The 17,706-nt window shown below is 39.3% G+C and overlaps 1 protein-coding gene across 1 annotated transcript in view; it reads left to right on the forward strand.

Annotated features, from left to right (window-relative positions):
- ANXA1 (annexin A1) overlaps positions 1–15,060 on the forward strand; it is a 28,129-nt gene extending 13,069 nt beyond the window's left edge. The window contains exons 5-13 of the mRNA XM_006023828.2: positions 1,052–1,165; positions 3,079–3,169; positions 5,423–5,502; positions 6,198–6,254; positions 7,655–7,748; positions 9,380–9,475; positions 12,581–12,639; positions 13,490–13,612; positions 14,683–15,060. Of these exons, the coding sequence (XP_006023890.1) occupies positions 1,052–1,165; positions 3,079–3,169; positions 5,423–5,502; positions 6,198–6,254; positions 7,655–7,748; positions 9,380–9,475; positions 12,581–12,639; positions 13,490–13,612; positions 14,683–14,742 (774 nt within the window). The 3' untranslated portion in view covers positions 14,743–15,060. The remainder of the gene's footprint in view (positions 1–1,051; positions 1,166–3,078; positions 3,170–5,422; positions 5,503–6,197; positions 6,255–7,654; positions 7,749–9,379; positions 9,476–12,580; positions 12,640–13,489; positions 13,613–14,682) is intronic.
- Positions 15,061–17,706: the final 2,646 nt, after the last annotated feature.

Consider the following 17,706-nt stretch of genomic DNA (forward strand, 5'->3'; position numbering starts at 1 on the left):
TTCATAGACTGAAATACTAATTTTCATGTGTTGATTCTTTAAACATCAAGTCTTTGTCCCTAGGATAATTACAGAGACCAACAATCAAGTTATTCCCCCTGAAGTGACTTTTAGGGATTCCCTAATAAACCCAGTCTAATAAAGTGCCTCTGTTTGATCTGTTTCCTGTCTTTCTTTTCAAAATACCTCACTGTGGTTTTTACAGCTAAACCTCCTACAAAGGAAGCCTCAATTTTGCAATTATGCTATTTTATTAAGACCTAAATTAAAACAGAATTTTAAGAGCTTAAAGAGCTTAGTGCTTTACATTATTGAGTATGCAAGGACTGGTACAGAATCAGACACAGAATCATAAAAACACTGATTACTGAAAATAGGATTATCTAATATTTAGATTATTTATGGAACCAAGCAGGAAAAAAGTCATCACAATTTCTGTCTCACTAGACATGACAAACTCTCATTACAATTAGTATGGCCATGTGTTCAGAAACACTTTGCCTACACTGAAATACCATTAGATGAATTCATTGCTACTAGATACAGAGAAAATATGGGCTTACTTCTGGTTGAAAATTAGGTAAGTAGTCATGAAGAAGTATGTTAAAATTCAATGCTAACCCTCAACCAGTCATATTTCACATTGCCAGGTTACGTATGATCGTAAAACTTCCTTTATAATATGCTACCCCCTGTAGGTGTAACTGAACAAATCCAAGACCACCTGCAAAAATGCTTATGCAAGCAAGTCACAATCACATCTTACATTATTTTCTGTCTTTAGAGCAGTATATAGGAAAAGAGAGCACATTTGACCTCTCTTTTTTTAATATCACTCAAAATGTAATAAGTTAAAAGTTGATAAGGCTTGCAAAGCTTAGAATATCCTCCTCCTCTCCCCACCCCCACCAGTAAGGAAGGGTGAAAGTTTTCTTTACCAGTAGGTGAGAAGTATTGCTTATAAGTCATGCATCATACTCATTTACTTATGTTTAAGAATTATAATTTTTTTAATATTTCCCAGCTTACACAATTGTCTCTCACTTTCTAGTCTCTTGAAGAAGCTCTGAAAAAAGCTCTGAAAAGCCAACTTGAAGATGTTGTTGTGGCTCTCTTGAAAACTCCAGCTGAATTTGATGCTGAAGAACTCAGGGCTTCCATGAAGGTATGACAGGAATATGGCAGAAGAACTCTCAATTTACAATCTCCTTTTAATGCTACCCTTGCTTTAGTTTCAGTATATGTATATTCTTATAGTGTATGTGATGGCAAATAGCAAATGTGAAATGTAGTGATTCCTATTTCTATTTTCAAAATATTGAATAAGATCACTCTCTGTTTATTTAAAGTTTTGTCAAGATGGATGTCATTGCTAAACAGTTCCAATATAGCACAAACCATTTTGATTCACCTCTTCAGACACAGATTTCTATTTTCCATATTTTCTCATACACCACACATACCTTTCCCCAAAAATTAGCCTTCCAAAATTGGGATGCATGTCTTAAGTGAGGAAGATAACTTTTTTCTGCACAAAATAGAAGCTTAGAGATGCAGCAAGATAGCTGCTGCTGCTTTTCCTTCTCTTCCATCCAGAAGCCATGGGGAAAGGAAGGGTGGAGTTCAGCAAGAAGAGATCCAGGGGGAGCATGCAGTGGTATGGTCTTATACCACCATCATTCTTTCTCCCTCCCAAAATTTCAAACCTACTGACCAGCAGCACCAGTGGCATTTCTATTCATGTAGTGCTAAGGGGAAGAAATCAATTAATTTTATGACTTATTATAATATCTACCTGTTTACTGTTAATGGATCTTCACTCCACAGGTGTTAATGACCCACTCTCCTTTTTAATGCTCTTGATGTTTTACTAATCAAGCTATCTTTTCTTCAGAAATGTTGCTGTCTGTAAGTTACTCATGGTCTCTGTCTCCATGCTTCATAGCCCTACATTCCTTTTCAAAATCCTAGTTCCTCCAATGGAAGCTAGTCTTCAGCAACAGCTGCAGTTTCAGCATTTGGCTGAACAGCTACACACTGGTGACAGTTCAGCTGTGCAAGGGTTAAAACTGTAGTTGTTGCCTGAGCAGGAGAGGAAGGGTGAGTGAACTGAAGAATAGGCTCTGTCCCTTCTTTGTGCAGTCATAATTTTGTTAAAGTCATCCTCATTCTACTTCCTCAAGAAAAGGATGTGCATCTTATTTGGAGGTGTGTAATATTCAGGAAAATGGTAGCACTCTCTGGTTCTAAATGACCAGGAAGTAAAATATTCATACTAAAGCATTACCTTTTGTTTTGCTAAGTGCTAGTACATGTTTCATAAAGAATGAAAATACTGATTTTACTTGCATCATTCAAGACTCATCTGAAGATTTAGCCTTTGAACTGGTAGTCATTTGGTAGCCTGAACAAGGAAGATTTCAGGTAGTATATGAAAAAAATAATAAAAAAAAGATCTTAATTGCCTAGGGGAAAAAAAAGAATCAAATGATCTTTCTTTTATCTTATATCAAACTCATAAAGCAGGTAAGGCTCATTCTGCAAAGTTAAGTCAGGCAAGTACAAATTTTGATGAAACAAAGCTCAGTTTAACACCAGGCATTTTGTGGAGATGTACCCAAAGGCAAAGCTCATTTAGTAAATGCAGCCTTTGACAAAGATTGAACAAATGATGCACACTTTTTCTTCAGTCAGTTCCCCATAGTGTTCATTAAATTACTAATTTTTTTTTTAAAAGAAAATGTAGTTTCCTCTACCATAGTCCTGCAGTATGAGTCTTGCCCATAGGCTGTTCAGTCCTTTTAACATCTCTCTCAGGAGCTACTGGATTAAATATGATAAAGAGGAGTTATAGTAAGTGTAAATGATAGGATGGGAAGAAATACTTATAATTTCTGATCTATTGGGAGGTTTGAATTGCTGCATATGGCTCCCAGCTGTACTATACTTTCTCAGATTTATTCCTCTATAATCAAGGGCATTGATATTACAGCTATCGCGTGTGTTTCTGTGCCTCTTGATATTGTGTTTCCCTTGTTAAATGATGTCAGATAAAATTCACTCACACTTTTCTAATAGGGTCTTGGAACTGATGAAGATACCTTAATTGAAATTCTGGCTTCCAGGAACAACAGAGAAATCAGAGATGCCACCAGGGCTTATAAGGAAGGTAATTCATAGCTGAAAAAAATTATGAACAGGACATGTCATTAGAGCATATAAAAATTCGATTCAGTAGGACAGGAGAGACAGTCTTCCCAGCCTCGCTTCCTGACTACCTCCAGAGTAGACATAGTAAGCTTTATACCTTAATTCTTACATGGGAGGAATGGTGGTGATGGTGCTATACATGGCTAAAAAAGCTGCTAATAAAGTAAGCAGAGGAGCTGGCCTTGCTTCTGGATCCAGTAAAACCCTACAGTGGAAGGAAGAAGCTCATTAACTGCAACAGTTCTGGCAGAGTACCAACAAGTACTGAAAAAGAGGCTTTAGATGCTTTCTGGAATGCAAAAGGCACAATCTTATTGCCTGTTTTTTTTTCCTCCCTCCCTTAGACATTCACTTTTGATTCCAGAAATGTAGCCACATGTCTGCAGTGGCTCAAGCCAGATGCTGGGGGACACTTGAACATGCTTCCCTGCTTGGTGGGAGCAGACAGCTTGGACCAAGGCTAGCCCACCCATCCTTCCAGGGGTGGGGAGGGGCATTCAGGGCAGGTGCAAAGAATCCTGGGATTCCGGGGGACTGTGAATTAACATGAATCTGGAGGGGATCTGGGACAGAAGTTCAATAAACTGATTTAACGTAAATCAGTTAAATCTGATGCTACATCCATCTAAGTTTGCCTTAAACCAGTTTTAGTCCTTTTGAAAGTGGTTTATGTACACTGAACTTCTGTTGTGTTATAGATTTGAACCAGTTTGTAATCACTTATACTGCTTTATGTTTAATTTCTGTCCCTAGCTGTAAAGAAATTGCAACTAATAGACTGAGTACCTTTGGCTTTTTGCTTATACGGAGTATGTTTTCATTGCACAAAAAAGTGCTATGTAGAGATGCCCAAACTAACTTAAAAAAAGTTTTAAAAAGCAGAGTTAAATGACCTTCTTTTAAGCTAGTGCAGGTATCTCTGCATCACTCTGCACTGTTCAGCATAGACATGGTGTCTATTAGGGCTGTGCGAAGGTTCAGTCACTGATTTGGTTTGGCAGAGATTCAGCCTGGTTTGGCGGCTGAATCTCTGAATCCGAATCGAATCAGGAGATCCTTTAATCTCTCTGAATCAAATTGGAATCCTCTGAATTGATTTGGAGAGATTCAATGATTCGGACATAGACAGAGCTTTAAATGTTTTTTCTACCTACCTCAAGGTACCAGGTGGCTTGTGAGTGCTAAGATGGTGGGGTGGATGGAGCATCCCATGGGAGCATGGAGGGGTCCCCAGTGCACTTGGCGGTGGACCCAGAAGTGTACCAGAAGCACTTCCAGTACACTTCCGGTTCCACCGCAGAGCACATGGGGGAATCCCCCTGCCCTCCCTCTGGCTCAGTGACTGGTGCCTTCTGGGTCTGCATTGGAACCCAGAAGTGATTCTGGTACACTTCAGTCTCCCACTGAGCATGCAGGGGCCTCCTGCACCCCTGTGGGATGCTCCATCTGCCCCACCATCACAGCGTTCACTAGCTATGCCTGGTACCTTGAGATATGTCGAAAAAACATTTAAAGCTGTGTCTGTGGCTGAATCACTGATTCTCCAAATTGGTATCAAATCTTCAGATTTGAATTCGGCTGAATCAAATCGGGACAGTGATCCAAATCAATAATTCAAATCACTGTCCCCCAATTCAGGCTGAATCCAAATCAAATATGGCCCATTTTGCACACCCCTAGTTTCTATCACAGATTGTATTTCTTGTAATTTTATATCTCAAGCCCTTTGTGGCAGAAAGTATGGATAAAATGCACCTGACCAGTTAGCAATTTAAGTTACCATATCTATGTACAAATATTTAACTGGAAGAGTTATCTCATGGCAAGTATACATATAAATATAGGCATGCAATTGAACACTCATAATGAACCCTGGACAATTTGGGTCAAGGGACTTATAAAATGGACCTCAACCAGTACCCTGAGAACTTTCATCTTCTCTTTCTCAAGATTTAAGATAATTTTGATCTGAATCCAAATTTCCCAATTTATCTCAACTAGAAAGGAAAATAGGCACACAAATAACTATTAACACATCACTTCTTTCAAAGATATTGAATAGGGAAAATTAAGGGAGTAGCTTTTTAATACTGTCAAACAAATATTTAACAGGGAATTTTGTAACTGTGGGTAATAATTCCCTAGAAGAGACTGAAGACTTCTTTAACACCTCATACCACATTTTTAGATGCTGCATTTTGATTTATTTCAGTGTTTAAAAGGGATCTAGCACAAGACATTATTTCAGATACATCTGGAGACTTTCAGAAGGCTTTGCTTTCTCTTGCCAAGGTATGTCACATTTAAATAATTTTAGTTAATATTAGAAATAAAAAACATAATTGCCTTGATTAAATCATATTCTATTGTATGGACATCTGCTAAAGAAAGCGTGTTACTTGCATATTGTTTAAAGATGACTCAAAAACTAACAATAATTTAAAATATTCTTAATAAAAAAATCAATCCATTGGAACCACTAAATAATATTTAAATCTTTTATCACTTATAAAATTGATGAGAGTTTAATTATATTGAAAACAACAACTGAAAGTTGAAGGGGAATGCTCAGAAGTAGGAAAATTAACATTTTTACTATACATTAACAAACACTTTGTAATAGTAAAAACAGCTGGAGAAAGGTAGAGTGTGAAAGCTGGACAATTAACCTTATATATACATATTTAAAAGCTAAGAGATCAAATGGTAGAGAAGGGTTGTATGGAATATACAGGTATCAAACTTGCAAACTATCACAAATTGCATACAGTAGTGGGTATGATAGTTTTTGTAATGATCTTCTAACCATAATGGTCCAGGAAATTGTATATGACATTTCTAAAAATATTTTGGATTGAAAATTCAATAATCATATTACAGGAAAATTCTTAGTGCTCTAAAACTTTGCATTGAAGGCACACAGAAAAACAAAAGTCCATTGTTGTAATAAATAGAATGAAAATCAATGAAAATGGATTTTTTTTTAGGGTGACCGGGCTGAAGATTTTCAAGTGACTGATGATCTTGCTGATAACGATGCAAGGGTAAGAATATATTTCATGTTTTTCTCCAACTGATGTAGTGCTTTTCTTCATCTGATTTAGTTCCATAACTAGTAGCTGGTACCAGCTCCTCTCTCAGGCTGAGGTTATTCCATGATCTGCTCTCTCCCTTAAGGAGTTACACTTTAAGACTTGGATGAACTACTTGCTTTGGAAAGTACTATATTCCATGATACATATGCACTTCAGTAACCAAGGAAAGTAATCTGAAGTAATTCCTAGAATATGTAACTACTGGCCTCCATGCACTTAGCTCTTGATTTTGCTCTGCTGCAAGAAAGCTCATCAGAGGGATCTTTAAATTAAATTACAAGATGTAGCAGTTAGAACATGAAAAGAACTGAGGTCTCTGTCCTTCCTAAGAAATTACCTGTGATCGTTTGTTCTTGTAGTCACAAAATTCAGTAGAGCTCCCATTCCCTGAGGTGAAAATTCATAGGGAAAGCCTGTAATACCCTGGCCAACTCAACTTCATAATATTCCCTTTTAATTCTACCTTTCCCATTTAATCATAAACCTTTCAAAATTATTGAATGGCTGTTAGCTGGCCATTACTTTAGAAACTTACATGAAGATTTAAATACTATTGAATTTTCCCTTAGAGACCTTTCTAGATAAGTGAGACGGCTTTTATCATTATTGTGCGTAAATGCTATGGCTGTTATCACTGAATCAACAGTATTTTCTGGGCTTTCTGGCCTGTGGTGAAAAGTATGTGATCCCTGTTCTGTTCAAGACAGCTCATCTATCCCTGAATGGGAAGTGGTACATTATAGATTTCTTGGTCAACTGGGCACAACTGTTCAGCTCTGAATGGCCTACTGGCAAATCTTCTTTGCTGCCTGGAGATTGGCGGTAATAATGGGGGCTCAAATGTGATTTTGATGGGAGTAGTTTTGGAGAACTGGGGAACACGAGGAAATAAAAGTGGTTCCTGTTTTCCTGGTTCCTGCCCAGCGTGCATCTCTCCTTTTTATAAAGTTTCAGTGAAACTCCCATCTGAGCTAATTTAATGTTTGCTTTCAGAATTAAGAAGCCTGCTTATTTTTGACACAGGGAGCAACATATCACAATACACTAGAAAGGTCTTCACTCAGGAATGTAAAATGTTGTCTAAGAATATGATTCTATTAAAAATGTTTGGAAATTCCAGTCTTACTGGTACTTAGCACCACTAGCCAATTGTAAGGGGAATCCCTAAGGATAACCACTCTCTGCAGTAGTTTGGGGATTGAAGAAATCTGTGTCACATTATGGAATGTCCTTGACTGTTAATGGAGACGATGGTTCAGATGTTTACCTTTAGGTAACATAGTTGGAAGTAAAGTGTTTGAGTTGTTTCACAATAATGATATATATAAAAATTCTGTGCTTTACAATAGGCCTTATATGAAGCAGGAGAGAAAAGAAAAGGAACAGATATAAACGTATTCATTACTATCCTTACCATGAGAAGCTATCCACATCTTCGAAGAGGTAGGTTGAATGAAGTTGTCTGCATTAACAAATTTGTATCTTAAAAAGGTTCAGCATATTTCTCTAAAACATCTCAGAAGTATTAAAGTACTGACTTAAATGAGTGCTTCTTGAGACCAATCTTTCTATTCACTTTAAAACCTATTTGAGTGGGGCCCAAAATTAGACAAGCGGCACTTCTACACCAAACATTTAGTGCAGAGTTGACTAATTAACTGCTCAGTAAACATCTTGGCTTTCACACATGCACCCATATTAGGCCGCACAAAACTAAAAAACTCTGCAACAGGATAATACTTGTTTTTTGTGCTCAGCAGCACATGTGTAGATGCTGACCCAGCTGGCTAGGGCACAAAGGTGCTTCAGTGCAGGGGCTGCCTGCGGGCTAGGCCCACACTGAAGCACCCTTGTATCCCAGCCAGCCCTTCTACAGCACCTGGAGCTGGGTCATGGCACCAGGTTGGCAGGCTGACTCCCAGGACCCCCTGGCAGCCAGGGCTAATCCAACCTGGCTCAGTGTGCTGTAGTCTGGGCACACATGTAAACTGAATGCCTGGGAGTTTCCCTGGAGCAAGAAACTGCAGAGCAATAAGCTTCGCACTAATGGTACATGTAGACATGCCCACTGTGAAACATAAATTTTACAGTTCTGTTTCTGATAGTATTTAAGAATAAGATCCTGAACATTTGTTATCAGAGATGCCATAGCATTCTTCATAAAAGGAGAAATGGAATCTCAATAATTCTAAAAGAATTCCAGGTTTTGGATCATTTTATTATTAGAATGATCTTTTCCTATTGTAATTGGAAAATATGGGGAATACTTTCCATCTTCTGCTCTTTAACTTGAATGTCATAGCAACAGTGCCTGATGTTTCCACTCTACCCCCAACAGGAAAGGAGTTTGTCTCTCAGCACCAGGTTAAGTGATTGCAAAACACCGTGTGTCAGTACTTTTGGACCTTTGTGGTTAAAAAGACATTTTTATCAATGGAAAGATACTTTTCAATCCAGTGAACAAAAATATACACTTGATAAGATTTTTGTGCACTGATAGTTCTGGCAAGCCCCTTAAATAAATTATTCTTAAGAAATATGTTCCTCGTATATATGCATTTTAGGTGGTAATAATAGAGTAACTGTTGCAGAAGACTGCCATTTTATACTTTAGTTAAAATATGCCCAATATGCCCAAGTGATCTTCAAAAGTGAATACAGTAGAAATGATTTGGGCTTACCCTAATTTGTGAAGGACTGCTTATATATAGTACAGGATATAAACCAATCACTATCAATCTGAGTTCAGAAATATGGGCATGCTGTTGCATAATTAACTGTTAGAGAGTTTTATGTCCTTTCTTCTGAAGGTCTAATGTCCTTTTCCAGAGGCAGGACATCAACCTAGTACGGGATTGACCATTGTTCTGATTCAGTCCCTGTGTTCTTGTGTCTCTGGCTGAAAACCCTAGCTGGTTCAGCTCTTCTGAAAGGGTTTCGTAGACTGCTAATTTGAGGACCTGATTGAGCAGCTAGTTAAATTATTTTCCCCACATGGCAGACATGAGAGAACCTGTATATGAAAGAAAGGCATGTTTTCCTCAGTTTTCACTAAGCTGTCCATCTATGCGCAGTCTTCCAGAAATATAGCAAGTACAGCAAACATGACATGAACAAGGTGCTGGACCTGGAGCTGAAAGGGGATATTGAGAACTGCCTGACAGCTATTGGTATGTAATCCTGCTTGATAAGCAACTTGTTGTTTCTATATTGGTTTTTTTCATAGATAAACAGGTCGGGAGTAAAATGTTATGTATCTATACATGGGAAGGAATTTTAATTTCTTATGTTGGTTTCAATTAAAACCTAACATCATTATTCTACATGATATAGTTTATTAGCTACCACTTGTGAAATCCAATATGAACAGACTGTTATTTCAAATAAAGCAAATTACAATGAAAATGTAAATTTTCTAAAATACAGATGCTTCACATACAGACCCCAATGCTCATTTACAGTAAGATAACTTTATATTTCTCTAGAACTATAAAGGGACCTTAATTTAAAGTCCTCAACTCTCTTTAAAGATCTCTTTATGAAAAGGCAACAGACAAATAAGATGTACAAAAGCAATATAAAATTGCCCTTGAGGAAATGAAAACCATCCTGTATTTTTTTAATATGCTTCAGATTTACTATGTGCACTGATAAAATATTGCAAATTGTCCTCCTGGGGCCTTTTCCAGGAAAAAAAAGCCCCGTACTTGTAAAGACTGAAGGCATATTGTATATTTTTATTTTCCTTGTTTCTCTTACTATGGCCCTTGCTATGTTATTATGAACAGTATAAATGAAGACAGAATAGTTGGACTGAATAGTGCCTCACTTAAAACACCATATCAGTAGAGTAACCATCAGACTTGGAGTCAAACTTGGGCCCTTTGTTAGCTGTAGACAGCATAAATTTGAACTGTTTTCAAAGGGAAACAGCACTCACTGCTTGGGAACACCAATCAGCTGTTCAGCTGTCAATACTTATATTTGTTCCTATAGTGGTATAAGTGGTGTAAGCAGGTGTAACTTTAACCCTGAATGAAAAAGAGTTAAAGTTACAATGGTTTTGTTCCATTATATTGGAACACCTTATACTAATATAATTTTAAGACTGGTTCAAATTATATCTGTCCATGCTGTTTGTGTGAGTTTGTGCAAGTTACTGATAGACACGAGCCAGCCCAAAGGGAAAATAGGTTAGGTAGGATCAACACAAACCAGCCAGTAGACTGAGCCAGACACATATAAAAGTTATACTGTCCTAGGCCGCATCCACATATGCAGGCATGTGTGATTTGTGATGCCACAAACCTCTTTTCTGGTAGCAGAAAGGTACATAACATGCCAAAATAGCATTTGCTGGGATAAACATGGAGACCCCATGTGGAGGCACAATGTGCCTTGAGACAGGGGAACAGGCAGCCCTGGGCTGCCTGCTCCCTGTTTCCACATGTCATAGTGTGGGGGCTCCACTGCAGAGCCCCCATGCTTAGGCACGTGGAGATGGGAGAGGAGGCAGCCCAGGGCTGCCTGCTCTCTACCTGCTGCTCTCCAGCTGACTGGGGTACAGGGTGTCTCAGCATGGGGGCAGCCTGCTGGCTACTGTGTCCAGTTTTGGGCCCCTCACTATAGAAAGGACATGGACAAGTTGAAGAGAGTCCAGAGGAACAAAGAAAATGGTTTGGGGGCTGGGTCAAATGACATATGAGGAGAGGCTGAAGGAACTGGGTTTATTTAGTCTGTAGAAGGGAAGACTGAAAGGGGATTTGAGAGCAGCCTTTAACTATCTGAAGGGTGGTTGCAAAGAGGATGGAGCTAGACTGTTCTCAGTGGTGGCAGATGACAGAACAAGGAGCAGTGGTCTCAAGTTGCAGCAAGGGAGGCTTAGGTTAGCTATTAAGAATACTTTCTCATGAGGAAAGTGGTGAAGCACTGGAACAAGTTAAATGGAGAGGTGGTGGAATCTCTATCCTTGGAGGTTTTTAATGCCCGGCTTGATAAAGCTTTGGCTGGGAAGATCTAGTTGGGAAGGGTCCTGCTTTGAGCAGGAGGTTGGATGAGGTGACCTCCTGAGGTCCCTTCCGACCCTCATTTTCTATGGTTCTGTGATTCTAGCCCTGTGTTAAGGCACCCAGCTCCCCAGCCAGGCTCCCCCACATCCCACAGCACATGGAGCCTGGTCAGAGTAGCACTCTGGGAGCCAGGAGGAACTGGGCACAGGGAGTTTGCCCACAAAGGGACAATGGGTGGGCACAACGTTGATAATGTACAGAGGTGTGCATTGCAGCACAAAGTAGAGGCACAAATTTGTGCCACTGCTATTTGTGCCACTGCAACTGCATGCCCCTGCTCATCTGGATGTGGCCCTGAAGTGCAACAAAGTTGGCATGTTGTCTGAACGGGACTACACACAGACAGATAGATGGAAAGCTCTTCATTGTTGTTAAGCTTTTTGCCATTACTGGACTTACAAATAACTCTCAGTATTTTGTGCAAATATATCTTAGACATTACTTTAATTTGGTATGGCTAGCGTAGGTAACCAGAACAAGAAAAGATACTGTCACACCTCCTTAATACTGAACACATGGTTGAGACAGTTAGTTTCCAGTTGGCATAGTTAGTTGTATCATATATTTCCTAATAAATAAACAGATTCACTGTGGTATTTAAGAATTGCCAGTAAATCTCTTCTGTATGCTTTCTCTTCTCGTGCTGGACATTCAATTCTAGATGAACAGGAAAGAAAGTAGCGTACTATATTTTTCTGAATTTTAATATACCTTTTAATATAAAATATTTCTTCTGAAAATGACATGCATCTTACATTTAAGTAAAAGAAAAAAGTAAAAAGCCCTTATTTGTACCACATAAGTTGTATCTTTAATATTGGCAGAAGGCAGGATAGAAAGGCACCTAATAGAATATCAGAGATGCATAAATTTGCAAGAGCTCACTGTCTGACTTTAGACTAACATGACGAGCTGCCTCTCTTATTTATCAATGTATTTCTTTCTTAAATTGGGAATAATAAAATGTGTGTGTTTTAAACACAAGGATGTCTTGCATTTGAAGGAATACAGTATGACATTTCTGGTTCATTTTAAAGGAAGATACAGAAATAGTAGAAAAATCAGAGATGCTGCTAATCTAATGTACCTGGTAATGATAGAATTACTTTGTTTTTAAAAAGTGTTTTCTTCCCACACTTGGATGTGGGTTAGTAGTCGTTGTTACTGAAGTGTCATATATAATTGTGCGTTACTGTTCTATTACAGTGAAATGTGCTACAAGCAAACCGTCTTTCTTTGCTGAAAAGCTCCACCTGGCCATGAAGGTAAATTATGCTGAGAACTATTTAGGAGGGTTGAGGGAACAATTTCAAAAGTAGGGCAACAATGAAATAGGCTAGATCATTGTGCTCATACAAAATTTTTCAGGAAAAAGCAAAGGGGAGGAAAATCAAGTGAGTTACCTTAAGAAGTGTGCTGCATAACTCAAAGAGTTAGGGAAAGTATCCATCAGTGATTCTCATTAGGAATTTAGTTGTCTTTCTAGCTCTCTATGCATCTAGAGTGGATATTCAAAGTGAATTCTCATTTTAAAGATATTAATGTCTGAAATGGTGAATGCTGATCAAATGAGAATTAACTTTAAGAACCTATTTTACAAGGGAACTCCAGGGTCAACAGCTAAGATAGGGAACTGTATCAGCGTAAGCCTAATGGAGCTACATTAGAAGGGGACTGAAAAGAGGAATCTGAGGATATTAAAGCAGGAGAAGCTCTGGAAGCGGAACCTCTTCAAATAGGTGTGGGGACAAGAGTTTGCAGGTCCTGCAAAACAGCTATTTCTTTTCCATTGTTGAAAGTGTATGCAATTCCTTTTGATGTGAAAAACGTATGTCCAGATAGAGGAGAGATTAACACATACTATGCTGATCATGCGTGACTGGTGCCTGGGGGGGGCGGGGCACCAGATTGCCGACTGTGGGGAGGGAGGGGTCCCCCAGCGGCCAATCACTGGGCTCAGAACCACCAGTGGCTAAACTGGTGGAACTGGAAGTGCACTTCCGCCAGCACTTCCTAGTTTCATGGCAGGTGCTTCCAGGGGGTGCACATGCACCTGTGTGCACCCGTCAATTATGCTGATTGAAGAACAGTGTAATAATGATCTATTTTTAACAGGGCTCTGGGACCCGTCACAAGCAACTGATAAGAATCATGGTTTCCCGTTCTGAAATTGATATGAATGAGATCAAGGGATATTATAAGAAGCTATATGGTGTCTCTCTCTGCCAAGCCATTATGGTAGGTTTTTCCATTTCAGCTGAAATACAGAATGTAAACTAATAATTATTAGAGGCCTGGAAGGATGACTCTTGAGGAAATACTGAAAGAGATAGGATTAGTTAGTTTGGAGAAGAGAAGATGGCGGGGAGGGGGGAACTTGAAAACAGTCTTCAAATATCTGAAGGGTGATTACAGAGGGAATGAAGATGGGCTTTTCTCTAGGGGGCAGGAGTTGAAGCAATGGTCAAGTTCAAGCTGCAGCAGAAGACATTTAGGTTGAAGATTAGGAGGAACTTTCTGACTATGAGGGCACTCAAGCACTAGAACAGGTTATGTAGAGAAGTCATAGAGTCTCCCTTCCTGGCAATTTTGAAAAGCAAGTTGTACAGATGCTTGGGTAGGATGGTTTAGTGAGGGATGATCCTGCCTTGAGCGGGGGGCTGAACTAGATAACCTCATGAGGTTCCATCTACACCCTATAATTATGATTCTATAATTAGAGGTCTGAAGGACTGGAAATAAACTCCACAGATATTCTCTTTTAGGTCACTAATTTTAATGCATTCTGGATTGGGGGAAAAAAGACTAGTAGCTGATGGCTTAGTGACATTCAGAAAAATAGTGTGGCTAATTCAGTTCCTTCAGTTCCCAGTGTGTGGCACTGTTGCAGTGGCAATGTAGGTCATGCTTTATGGTAGATTTGGCATAGAGGCCAAGGATTGAGCTGGAACTAAGTATCCATCAGCCCTATCTGTTTTGTTTTTTGAGGCACATCTTTAGGGTAGCATAGGAAAGCATGCATTGCTCCTGCCTGTCCTGTAAGTGATCAGGGGAGGGCTCCTAACCTTTATATTTATGCACGTTCTTAACTTCATGCATGATGAGTTGTGTCATTACATTTAGCAGGACTAATCTGAGTTACCAACTTAATCAGGGGCATCAAACATGTGGTGGATTAGAAACTTTAGATCATAAGCTCTTTGAGTCATATAGGCTGTTCCTTCCTCTGCATGTTCTGAGGACTGAGCACAATAGGTCTTCTTGTCACTACTGTAATAATATATTTTATTGTGTTCTCAAATTGACAGGATGAAACCAAAGGTGATTATGAAAGCATTCTGGTGGCTTTGTGCGGTGGAGACAACTAAGTTTCAGATTCTGCTGATGCATTCCAGCCTCATTGCCAAGGACCATTACCTTTGTCTCAGCCTTTACAACATATAATATAGGCTTTAAACAGAGGCATCTCTAGTTTGGACTATAGTCCACACATGCTATCTGGAAAATGTATAGCCTGGAAAATATATTTTAATATCACTATTAACTCTCTTTTTTCTACTATTTATCCAAAGCTAAAGAGCATACTAAAGGTTCTGTTTGCTTTAGGAAAACTATCCTTGTAAAAGGACAGTTTTTGCCTGAAAAGGCAAGTGCAGCTTTACAAATAAAATTAAATTTATGAAAAAGGTCTAGAATGTTCTTTGTGGCTGGTCTGTCCCACTCCTCATAATACTGGACATGAGAATGAAATAAAGTTTCTGTCCCACTAGTCATAATACTGGACATGAGAATGAAATAAAGTTTAACACAAAGCAACTTAACAATTTTATATGGCACAATTGACTGCCCACCTTAAATAAATAGAATGGTATGGGTTTATGTAAAACGATGTTTGGAGGCAGAACAAAAAAAGAGTAAATGCTAATGTGATATTTCAGTGGCGGTAGGCATTTCCAACCCAAAAAGCTACTGTTCCATGAGATGCTGTATACTGCACCAGACCACTTAAATGGCTTAATTACTACGTCTGTAATGTAGTAATGTCAGGAATGCATAGATGTCCCCAACACACACTGATAGTGACAAGGGCACGATGCTCTTCCGTTTTTTGTTTGGTGGGGTGTTTTTTTGTGGGTTTTTTTGGGGGGGGGGGGGGGGGGGTTGGTACAGACCAAACCTTACGAAACCTCACTGAGACAAAGAGATTAGGGATTTAAATACATTCAGATAGACATCTAATCATATTAAGAATAATTTGCAACAAGACCCTTAGTGTCATAATGCAAAAATATTTCTGATTAATTCTAATTAATTATCATTTATTAGAGCTGGATCCTCCAATCGGACTAATCTGCATTCTCCATTGGTATTGGAGACAGGAGACAGGGACAAAAAGAGTGTTTTCTTTAGTCCCAGAGCTGAGAGGATCCTTTTTATCACTGAAGTTTGAGATGAAGGTGCTCAACAATAATCACTCTTGGTTACTTATGATAATAGATAAGTTAGTCAGGTACCCATCAATATTCCTCATTATGATAACATCCTGATATTGTCCACAGAATACTGTGACTGTACATAAAGATGCAAGACAATTAGAAAAAAAATGCAGGTCCCAATGGTAATGTGGTCAAACTATGGATTTAATCAAAGCATACTGTAAACTAGACTACTCAAAGCTAAAAGGTATGAAAAATCAGAGTAAACTGACAACGGTATAGTCATTTAGCTTTAGTATTGTCAGTATACTCTGATTTTTTTTTTTTAAATCTCTCCACAAAAACAACAAAACAAAACAAAACAAAAAAAAAGCTTCTTTGAGCAAGGAGAGGAAGTGTAATACTTCATCATAACTCAGTCCTGGTCTACTCTTAATGCAGTAGTGCCTATATATTGTATATTTGAAGTGAACACTTATCTTCCATCTGGTGTTATCTATGCTTGTGTAGTGTAAGCAAAGTTACTAAAGTAGTGGATGTCCTGCAGGATGGATAAGCAGCCATCTGCTGCTCACTGTAGCTAGCAGTGCACTGAAGGAAAGTCTATGTCAGTGTTGTTCTTATTGAAAATGAGACCAGATGGCTTTTGTCAGGCCACACTGGCTGGGACCAGCAAAGCTAGAAGCCGGAACTATAATTGTGTGACCATGTTTCAACCAATCAATGTAAAATAGAGGAGAGAGATTAAAATGCAATTCAGCATCCCTAATAGTAATATTTATGTGCACATTTCAATGGAAAAATTGCTATAGTTTGTTTCCTGTTTGGTTGCATTACAATTATTTGTCCTGTGTTTAGTCCTCCCAGTCTTTTGCCAATGTTTTAGAGCATGGCTGTTCAACTGCTGGCCTGCAGGTCAAATGCAGCCCAGGGATCCATGGCATTGGATGGCACCCACAGGGCTCCCCATGAATTGGGAATTTGGTAGCAGGGGTGCAGAGGCAATCAGTCACCCTCCCCCACTACCAAATTCCTAAGCCCTGTGCAGCCCAATCAGTGCTGGGCCACACCCCCCAACCCCATACAGTAGGCTAGAAGGCCGGGCCACACACCCTTCCCTGAGTACAGCTGGATCAGGCCAGGTCAGGCCACACTCTCGTCCTTCCCTCCCCACAGCACCCAGATCAGACCCACCAAATCCAGCCTGTGGGTGGTCTGAGCACTGTCCATCCAGCTAGGGAGAAAAAGGTTGGGCACCACTGCTTTGCAGAAAAGAATAACACCCGGATCAGAAAAACATATCAGGAGCCTCTGCATCTCCCTCTGCTCAGCTGTGTGGAGAGCTCCTTTTCTACTAATGAGTTTTGGCCCAGAACTAGAACAATGGACAGGAAAAAAATGTTAAAGGAAGACAACACAGATGAGATGCTTCTTAAGATTTTAAGTACAAACATACTAAGTAGAGCTCTTGTAAGATACTGTACAGCTTCTACTCTAGACACAAAGCTTCTGTTAAGATGAGATTTTTTGGTATGGGAAGAATCTTGCATAGATCTAAGGCCTGAGACAAATCATATCAGATTAGTGCTGGGGCCATTATTGGGACCTGGCTACAGCAGCCACAAGTAACATAATTTACAGCAGCTCTAAGCGCTAGCTCTAGAGTGTGTAATGGGCTAAAGGATAAAGGCCCAAGTTGCTCAAAACCTGACTACCCTATCTTTATTCCCCAAGGATGTTGTGTCAGTACAAATTAGATTCCAGGATTGTACGCAATGCCTTAGTTGAATTTTCCAATAATTTCCTTGAATCCTGTAATGAGGTCCGATCATAGTTCTGGGCCCCACCAGTCACAACAGAGAACCATTCTAATTCACCTCCTGAGGCTGTAGGGAA

This window comes from Alligator sinensis, unplaced genomic scaffold (assembly GCF_000455745.1).
Source record: "Alligator sinensis unplaced genomic scaffold, ASM45574v1 scaffold308_2, whole genome shotgun sequence".
Classification (NCBI taxonomy): domain Eukaryota; kingdom Metazoa; phylum Chordata; order Crocodylia; family Alligatoridae; genus Alligator; species Alligator sinensis.